The 9,893-nt window shown below is 54.5% G+C and overlaps 2 protein-coding genes across 17 annotated transcripts in view; both read left to right on the forward strand.

Annotated features, from left to right (window-relative positions):
* Positions 1–9,047, forward strand: part of Cxxc5 (CXXC finger protein 5) — a 31,471-nt gene extending 22,424 nt beyond the window's left edge. For 9 of the 16 annotated variants that reach the window (XM_087592451.1, XM_087592446.1, XM_087592444.1 and 6 more), the window contains 2 exons: positions 5,764–6,829; positions 8,019–9,047. In XM_087592451.1, coding sequence (XP_087448577.1) covers positions 5,924–6,829; positions 8,019–8,063 — 951 coding nt within the window. In that variant the 5' untranslated portion in view covers positions 5,764–5,923 and the 3' untranslated portion in view covers positions 8,064–9,047. 16 annotated transcript variants of the gene reach the window in all.
* Positions 9,048–9,170: 123 nt separating this feature from the next.
* Positions 9,171–9,893, forward strand: part of Rps16-ps2 (ribosomal protein S16, pseudogene 2) — a 40,574-nt gene continuing 39,851 nt past the window's right edge. The window contains exon 1 of the transcript XR_015642864.1: positions 9,171–9,534. The gene's annotated coding sequence lies outside the window, so the exon portion shown is untranslated. The remainder of the gene's footprint in view (positions 9,535–9,893) is intronic.

The raw sequence follows: 9,893 nt of genomic DNA on the forward strand, positions 1-9,893 counted from the left end.
ATGCACACAGCGTTATACATACATAGCAAAACAGTCTTTGGGCATTTTCTATTTTACAAGTAGGAAACTGATGCTCTGTACAGGGAAAGGGCTAGTTCAAAGTTCATGGTGAGGGGCAGGCCAGGACAAAGCCACAGTGTAGACCTTAAGACTCCAGTGCCGTTGGGGATTTAGCTCAGTGGTAGAGCGCTTGCCTAGCAAGTGCAAGGCCCTGGGTTCGGTCCTCCCGGGGGGGGGGGGGGGGGGAAGACTCCAGTGCCTAGCTTTATTCTTTTGACACTGTTTACCCCCCTCTAGCTCCTCGACTCAAATGTCTCTGAGCTACCTCTCGATGCCTGTTGTCTGTGATGAAACCCATCAGGATAGAGGCTAAGCAGGAATGCAAGCTATAGTCTCAGGTGGGTGTCTGCTCAGCTAGCTTCACCCTGGGAAGCATTTAGTTCAAGATCCAGGGACACCCTCAGACGCATCGGAGCAGAGCATCAATCAGTCTGTCCATCCTAGCCACAGAGCATTTTGCCTACTCTGCAGTAGGACAATACAGGACATACTCAGGTGTCTATGAGGGAAGAGCACATGGGCTGACGCATACAGAAGAAAGGTCTCACTGTCCAGTTGAACGCACGCCGCTAGCCAGGGATTCAGTGTGCAGTCCCAGAAGGTACTCAGATAGTTTGGGGAAGAACAGAGGCCCAGGTTCAAAGTCTGGGTTAAGTCAGAGTAAACTTACGAATATGACTGCAGCAGACCCAGAGTTTTGTTTTTAGTTTGTTTGCAGTGGAGAATCACCGTGTCACTATGTAGCCTTGGCTGCCCTGCAATTCTCTGTAGACCAGGCTCACCCCAAACTCCTAGAGATCCATCTGCTTCTGTGTCCCAAGTGGTGGGATTAAAGGGGTGTACTGCCATATCCCACTCCCTTTCTGTTATTAACTGTCTTGGAGTGTTAACAACTGGAGGGTCCCCCAGTGGTGTCAAGGGCATGTCTTACCCTGGCCAGTTGCTAGGTGCTTAGGGTTGCTATGGCTGTACAGGTCTGTCCCTCCATACTGCCTGTCAGGCTGCAGCTGCACGTCTTCCTTCCTCCATGTATATCTCTTGGGCTCAGTATTACTCCTCAACCCTGGAGACTAGGCTAAATTATGGGGATCAGAGAGAGAAACCTCTCTTCTACATTAGTGGGTCAGTTCAGTTCAGTTACTCGCTGTTTGTTGTCTGTCTGTCCGTCTGACCTCCGTATTATTGCTCATCAGCACTGCTCCCCCCTATACCCCAGGTAAGTAGATATAAGAAGCTCTAAGCCAGGGCGTACTCTAGCCCACTCAAGCCATGCTGAGTTCTGCTTGGCGGTTGGAGTTAGTTCAGGAAGCCTCCCACCTTTTATAAGTAGGATGGACCTAGGAGGTTATTAAAGACAGTGCAGCAGATGGGGCATAATGCCCAGAGCAAACCTGTCCTTGGACAGAATTCTAAAAATGCACTTAAAAATCATTGAGCTGGGATGAGTGTGGTGGTGCACGCCTTTAATCCCAGCACTCGGGAGGCAGAGGCAGGGGGTTCTCTGTGAGTTTGAGGCCAGCCTGGCCTACAAAGCAAGTTCCAGGACAGCCAGGGCTACACAGCGAAAAGAAACCCTATCTCAAAAAACCAAAAAGAAAAAAAAATTATTGAACTAGGGCCAGGAATGGTAGCCAACACCCATAACCCCAGTATTTAGGAGGCTAAGGTTGCTGCCCCGCCCCAACACACACACCTAAGAAAAAGCACTGAATCGAATTGTAAATGTCCTGTCCTTGACCTCAAGACTGTGGTTGTGACCCGGCAAAGGTCATCCATACCTGGTGTGTCCTGGTAATGACTCCCTATCCTTTACCTGACAGCCTCTTCCTCCAAGAAGGCCCCCAGCCTCACTGGTGACTTCCACCAGCCCAGGTCTGAGGCACTCGTGCAGGGAGGGTATGTGGACGTCCTCCTTGCCCCTCCCGCCATAGTAACACAGGGCATTAGGAGGAAGAGTACTGCTAAACGTTTAGATGGAGCTGTAGGCCTCCTAGGAACACAGAGCACCAGTCCCTCCCAGGACATAAGCTCCTCCCCCATGCAGTCAGGCTTTTCTGTGGCTGAGGGTGGGGTGAGGCCATCACCACTACCTCCGGTGACCTCATTGCCAGCTGGCATTATGATGTCACCGGCCTAGCATTCTGAGTTCCTGCATGTGTATCTCTAAGCCTCCAGGTGGGGCACTCCCCTGGGGGCCCGTGACAGCTCACCCCTGACCAGGAAGAAGTGACAGGCATGGTAACAATTTGGTGGGCGGGCAGTAGGATAACTGGGCCACTCTGCCTTGGGCTATTCTGTCAGTTGCCCAAGTAGAACAAAGGCAGTCATAGAGCGGGTGACCAACACTTAGCTCTGGGTTCAAGTTCTACCGCTGTTGACATTAGGCTGACAGCTTGAACTTTTGTGAACCATAGTTTCTTTATTTCTGAAACTGATTAAAACTTCCTGTGTCTTGGGTACCATCTTAACCTGGGAAACTACATATACCCCAGCACAATAGGTGCTCGATAAATGTGAACCCCTTTGGAAGGGTTCTTAGTTAAATGTTAGTTCAGGTACTGGTTTGAAGAGAGCAAAGTCTGCCTTGGGGGGGAGTAGAGGCTGAAGAAGCCCCCACTGCTATCAGGTCACATGACTTTCCGTCTTCCCAACAGCCAGGGTAGTACTCTGAGGCTAGGGTCTGGGACACAAACTGTGTCCCCATCCCTCCCTCCATCAATTCTCCCCAAGCTTACATTAGACTCTTAGGCTCCTGCCTCTGTGGACATCTCCAGCTTCTTTCTCTTGGTTCTGTCATTCCATGCCTGGTCCCCTATGTCCCCTCTGACCTCTAACCATGATTCTGCTTCATCTCACCAGGTCCCGTTGTCTCTGACCCGTTCCTGAGTTCTGTGTCAACATTCTCTGTCCCTAACACCTGTCTCTCCCTCGCCCCCACCCCCCACCCCCAGCTCTTGGGGACTAGTTCCTTCATCCCTGGGCCCTATCCCCACCCGCAGGCCGCCGGGCTCCTGCATGGACAAAGGGGTCCTTTGTGGGCTGACCGCGGCTGGCGGGGCGGCGGGACGCTGGCTCCGCATTGCTGATGAAACGGAGCCCTTTGTTGTCCCTCCTCAGGCGCAGTATTTCTTTTTGGGGGCTGGATGCGTTCCTGGCAGGGCTGATGATGGATGTGCGCGCCCGCCGCTGCCTACCCACCAGCTTTCCCTCCCGCTCACTCCCGCTCCGCTTCAACGCAGCCGGGCTCTTCCCCTGCTGCCTGGGTATTGCCAGGCCCTTCTTGGCCTTGGAGGGGTTGTATGTGCCCTGCCGTAGAAGGCTGGGGCCTAGGAAAATGCCACCTCTTTGTTCTCTCCTTCTGTGAACAGGTTAGATGGAGCCTATAGTTGTTAGGGACCAGGGAGGGCATCAGCCTTTCCCTAGGTCTGAAGGGGATGACACAGCCACAGAGGCAGGGTTGGAAGAAGACTGAGAGCTGCTAGGCCTAGGTCATGAAGATTGGCTTCGCATATTTGCTGCCTGGGCTTGAGGACTGTTAGCCCTGTGGCCAGTCCCACTGTGTATCCATCCTCCCTTACCTTCCAGGGCTAACAAGCCAGTGCTCTTCCTGCAGCACCTGTTCAGTGATATATCACGTTCCCTACCCCAAGCTCAGTGTGCTCTAGGACTTGGGGACTGAGACCACGTAGGCCCTGGGAGAACCAACGTGAGAGAGGAGAGATTCTAGGAGGGACCACAGATGAATAGCACACAAGGTCTGTTCTCAACATAGAAAGACTGGGATGGAGACAAAAGCAGGCGCTTGCCCCAAACCACGCCGCTTACTGCGTTGAAGGGAGCTGACTTCTAATTGACCTGCCCGCCCTGCACACAGAGCTGGCTCCTGGAGCTGGGGGGGGTGGGGGGGTGGGGGGAGCGAGCTTGAGCAAGCAAGAGCAGCGTTAATGCGACTATCGATTTCTGCCACCAGCCAGCAGGCCTTAGAGGCGGGGACACATGGGCTTTTGCTCCTGTCGCCCCAGCCCACAGACCTCTTCCTTCTTCCCTGTCTCTGTAGTTGGGGGTGCTGGGTTGTGGCCCTGGGCAAGGAAGTTGAGCTCAATGAGCAGGAGGTAGAAGGGGTGCGTGGTGTTTTCTGACCCTTGTCTCTTAGTACACCCAGGGTCACTGGTGCCAAGAGGGATCCCTGGTCTCCGAGGAAGAGGGTCTGGAAAGATGGTCTAGGCTGGCCTGTTGGAGGTGAGATAGTACAAAATCCTCAGACAGAATGGTCCCCTTCCTGTTATGGCCTGACCTCTGACCCCCAGCCATGTCTGAGTTGTTCCCATCATGCTTGGTTCTTCCTCATCTAGGCGCCCTGGGTGAATGCACATCCATGGAGAGGTGAGGGCCAACAGACAGAGTGAGGCTACAGGTTGCCCCGCTCCACCCCACCCCTGAGCATTTCAGTTGGCTGCTCTAACCACTTTCTGTCCTAGAGCAGAGGGCCTTATGGGTTATGGGGTTCACCCCTTTGTAAATGCAGAGTCGGACTGTCTGGCCTCTGGTACAGGCCCAGTATCCAGGGCAGCCTGGTGGGTGTGATGGGGTTGCACAGGGACAAAGATCTGATGTGTTCCTAACACTCGAGCCCAGGGCAGGGCGGGGTCCACCAGATGTTCGGCTGCCCCTTGAGCCACTAGCAGCTGCTCAGGGGTTGGGCCTTGTGCTCTCTCTCACTCCTGTCCTTGGGGATGCTAGACCGAAGCAGGCCTGCAGGGAAGGGATGCTAGAGGGCCAAGACTGATAGGAAATTGCTACCCACTCCATCTGGACCTGTGAGAAGAGGGCTGGTCACTCGTGTGCCCTGCTTAATGCTTGTGTTTAGAAGCCCCCTGTCGTGGGGAAGGCCCAGGCCTCAGGACTCTGGATGTGGCCAGAAGACAAGCTCTTGGTTGCCTCCCTCCACTCTCTATCTCGGCCCTCTGGGCCTTCACTGTGACCTCTGCTCCGCACCCTCCGTCCATCTGAAAGCCAGGAACAGCAGAGACCACACCGAAACCAGAGCAGAGTCTGAGATGATGGCTGTGGTTTCGGAACGGAGGGAGGTGTGCATGGAATACATGTATGAAGTGCTTCAGGCCAAGAGCCCCTGCTTCCTTTCTAAGGTGTTCCATAAATGAGGGTGCTGTACTCCATCAGACTGGATTAAACCAAGCAGCCCGATTCCTTTACCCGCTGTCTCCAAACAAGCATCCAGGGGCTGCAGTTTGGGTGTTGTGGTCTCTATCCTACACCTCTCCTTAGACAGGTCGGACTAGAGGTCGTGAATCCACAGGGTTAGTTAGTTAGATCTCCAGATCTCCTGCCCCACCGAGGACAGGGGACCCCGTGCTCATCAGTTAGGTCTTCCAGATCTACATGGGGCAGATTTGGGCTGGGACCACCTGACCTAAAACCTCCCTGTGCCTCTCGGTGGCTATGTGTCTTTGAGCTAGTAACTTTCATAATAAACCTTGCTCTCCCTGGCTAAGAAATAGATGATTACCACCTACTGCTCCCTAAGGTTCTTCAGGGTCTTAAGTGAGATAATACAAATAAATTCTCCACCAGATAGGCTTGTCGCCTAATGCCTCATCAGACTTCTGGTCGTTACCATGGCAGTACGGGTGGTGATGCTGAAGGAGGAGGGTTTACTGACCTTGTACCCACCTTTCCCAACAGAGTAAAGACGATTCCACGTGGACACCTGATCATGCGCCTACCCTGAGTGAGGCCCTCCAGGCATCTGTATTGTGGGCAGCCGGGCTACACGCTCAACTCTGAGCCCCCAGCAGCAGTTTGCAGGCTCTCCCAGCAGCGGGGTCTGGGCCTCGGCCCCACCATGTCGAGCCTCGGCGGTGGCTCCCAGGACGCCGGTGGCAGTAGCAGCAGCAGTAACACCAGTAGCAGCAGTGGCAGTGGCCAAAAGGCAGGAGGAACAGACAAAAGTGCCACGGTGGCTGCCACGGCACCGGCCTCCGTGGCAGACGATGCCCCGCCCCCTGAGCGTCGGAACAAGAGTGGAATCATCAGTGAACCCCTCAACAAGAGCCTGCGTCGCTCCCGCCCACTCTCTCACTACTCCTCCTTTGGTAGCAGTGGTGGCGCCGGAAGCATGATGGGAGGGGAGTCTGCTGACAAGGCTGCCGCAGCCGCAGCCTCCCTATTGGCCAACGGTCATGACCTGGCTGCGGCCATGGCGGTGGACAAAAGCAACCCTACCTCAAAGCACAAAAGTGGTGCTGTGGCCAGCCTGCTAAGCAAGGCAGAGCGGGCCACAGAGCTGGCAGCCGAGGGACAGCTGACACTGCAGCAGTTCGCACAGTCCACGGAGATGCTAAAGCGAGTGGTGCAGGAACACCTGCCACTGATGAGCGAGGCGGGTGCCGGCCTGCCCGACATGGAGGCTGTGGCCGGCGCCGAAGCCCTCAATGGCCAGTCCGACTTCCCTTACCTGGGCGCTTTCCCCATCAATCCAGGCCTCTTCATCATGACCCCAGCCGGTGTGTTCCTGGCTGAGAGTGCGCTGCACATGGCTGGCCTGGCCGAGTACCCCATGCAGGGAGAGCTGGCTTCTGCCATCAGCTCGGGCAAGAAGAAGCGGAAACGCTGCGGCATGTGTGCGCCCTGCCGGCGGCGCATCAACTGCGAGCAGTGCAGCAGTTGTAGGAACCGAAAGACTGGCCATCAGATTTGCAAATTCAGAAAGTGTGAAGAACTCAAAAAGAAGCCTTCCGCTGCTCTGGAGGTAACAGCACCGTAGAGGGAGGTGTGCGGGCTCTCCCATCTGTCTGGCGGTCCATACCTACCCCTGAGTCCTGGAGCCCACCTTTCCTGCCTGCAAGTGTGGGGGATACCCAGCCCCTAGGGCCTGGAGGTCTGGCTGCAAGATACCTGTTCACTGCCCTAAAAGTCAGAGCCACATCCTGAGATGCCAGCAAGCCATGGTTTGCAGGTAGGGGCCTGGCGTTCCCAGTGAGGCCCTGGGACTCTGATGCCCCTCCTAGGGCCTGTGTCAGATATCTCCACATAGGTACCAAGTTTCTATCTCCTAGACATGTCCTAAAGCATCTAGTCTGTAACCTAAGACTGGTTTTGTCCCTAGCCCCATCTGAGGGGTTTTATCTATGGACCCTGTGGCCTTGAGAAGAGTCATGTGTTGTTAAACTCCCAACCCCACCCTGCCCCCACCCCCAACCAAAGCTCCCCAAGATAGCAGAGAAGTCTCGGTGCTGGCTGCCCTGCCTGCAGGTGGGAAGAGGCAGCTCATTCATAACTGAGCTCGGTATACCTGCAGGGATAGCCTGCCCTTGTAGCAAGCAGAGCCTGGCTCTGTGTCCCAGCTGGGATAAACTAGCTGAGTTCACAAGCAGCTTTGCAAGTTGCCATTCCTGCCCACCAGTCTCCACTCCTCTTGCAAGTAGGCCTGACTCCATAATGGTTGGAACGGCATCCTAGTCAAGGCCTTTTGGCCACCTTTCTGACCGCAGCCTCTCGTGTGTCTTGCTTACCTACCAGCACACCAGGGCACCCACTCCAGTGCGGACACCCATGTGGACACCCGCCCTGTAGGCATCCCCTCATCATAGACTTGGCTGCTTTCCCGTCACATGCACAGAGCAGTGCTCACACTCACTTGGCAGACTGCAGCTGTGGCCCCAGGTAGACTACAGCCACCTGGTGCTAGGTGCCTTTGGGCACCTGAGTGGCTCAGGAGGCCTCTGGGTGCTCTGGGCCTTTGGGTAGCCCAGTGGGTCATGGCTTCTTCTTTGGCCAACCTGGCCTGGCCAAGATGACAGGAACTCATCCGGGTAACTGGCCATTCGTTCTCCATGCCCGTTCCTCCGTCATTGAGCTGGCCACGGGGAGCATCTTGCACCAGGCCCACCGGGACCCTGACTGAACTCTCTCCTTGTTTTTGTCTCCCGCCCCGCCAGAAGGTGATGCTTCCGTCGGGAGCTGCCTTCCGGTGGTTTCAGTGATTTCAGTGACGGCCGGGAACCCAAAGCTGCCCTCTCCGTGCAATGTCACAGCCCGCGTGGTCTCCGGCAAGGGATTCGGGCGAAGACAAACGGATGCACCCGTCTTTAGAACCAAAAATATTCTCTCACAGATTTCATTCCTGTTTTTATATATATATATTTTTTGTTGTCGTTTTAACATCTCCACGTCCCTAGTATAAAAAGAAAAAGAAAAAAAATTTAACTGCTTTTTCAGAAGAACATCAACAAACAACAAGAGAGGTAAAGACGAATCTATAAAGTACCGAGACTTCCTGGGCAAAGAATGGACAATCAGTCTCCTTCCTGTGTCAATGTCAATGTTGTCTGTGCGGGAGATGCTGTTTTTGTGTAGAGAATGTAAATTTTCTGTAACCTTTTGCAATCTAGTTACTAATAAGCACTACTGTAATTTAGCACAGTTTTAACTCCACTCTGATTTTAACTTCCTTTGATTCTTTCCAACCATGAAATAGTGCATAGTTTGCCTGGAGAATCCACTCACGTTTATAAAGGAAATGTTGATCGCACCGTGTAGAAGCCCCCTCTGTATCCGTTCACATGTGCAGAGCGGCCAGAGCCCACTGGGACTGGGAGTTCCTGACCCAGGCCCGACCATGTCGCACCCATCGTCCCCTGACTGGGACGCCCCCGCCCCAACAGTGACGGATTTTTGGAGAGATGAAAATTCTATTCATTTGTTGATCCGCTGAGATCTGGGGAGCCCACATCTCAGTATTTCTGATCCTGGCTACTTCCCCTAGAAAAAATGAGCCCTCTTTTTCCAGCCTTGCTCACAGCAGCAGAAGAAAGGGCTTCTTTTCGTGGTCCCCTGCTGGTAGGGGTGGGTGCCCAGGGGCCCCCTGCCCGTGGCCAGCTCCCTGCTGAGGAACATGCTGTTTGTATTGTTTTAGGAGACCAGGCTGTTTTGTGAATAAAACTGAATGCATGTTTGTGTCATGATAACACTACTGGCTTCTTGCTCTTGGGTTTTGGAGGGCTGGCTTGGGACTAGGGCTGGGCTGGGGAGAGAGTCTCTTGGAAAGGAGGAGCCTTTGGGCCCAGGAGGTACAGAGTTCCTCCCGGAGCAATTTTCCCCTGGGTTTCTGGACTGCAGCAGGGCCCTCTGTATGTTGTGGTCTTGGACCCCTTCCATTCCAGCCCAGTTTTAAGAAGTGCACTGCCTGCTCTGACCTCCAGAGGGTTTGTTTGGAAGAGGTGGTCTAGAATCTCAGAAGCCAACTGTCTGGGGAAATCCTTACAAAGCCCCATGGTCTTTGCCAGCCAGGGTGACTTTAACAGAGGTATATGATTTGAACGCTGCTTTGCACACAACCTGAAGGATAAGGCCTAGCCAACCACGGAGGAGTGCTCTTCCCCATACCCTCATCCGCTCTCAGCCTGGCAGAGATGGAAGCTAGACTTGCAGAAGGACTTCCTGACACAGTTTCAGGTGCGTGAGGGCTTTCAGAACAAAGGAAGGTGGGGCTTCTGAAGCGGAGCGGGTGGTGAGGTGGGGGAGATGGGCTGTCCGCTATTGTTCCTGGAAGGGGAAAGCAGGGAGGAGGGATTCTGACCCCAACCCTTTCCCTGTGTCACAGGCTCCCTTAGAGCACCAAGGGCTCTGCAGCCTGGCCTGGCACAGCAGGGGTAGGCAGGGGCGGGGGAGGTAGCTTTCAACTCCATCCCTGCCTGGGAAAATTCCCTTTCATGTGGCTGCCTGTGATCTCTCCAGGCGGCTCTGCAAAAGGGGGGTGTCCAGCAGGGAGCAGGGGGAGGTGTTACAGCTGGGGGCACCCTCACTCCAGCACA

The sequence above is a fragment of the Rattus norvegicus genome, chromosome 18 (genome assembly GCF_021556685.1).
Source record: "Rattus norvegicus strain SHRSP/BbbUtx chromosome 18, alternate assembly SHRSP_T2T, whole genome shotgun sequence".
NCBI lineage: Eukaryota > Metazoa > Chordata > Mammalia > Rodentia > Muridae > Rattus > Rattus norvegicus.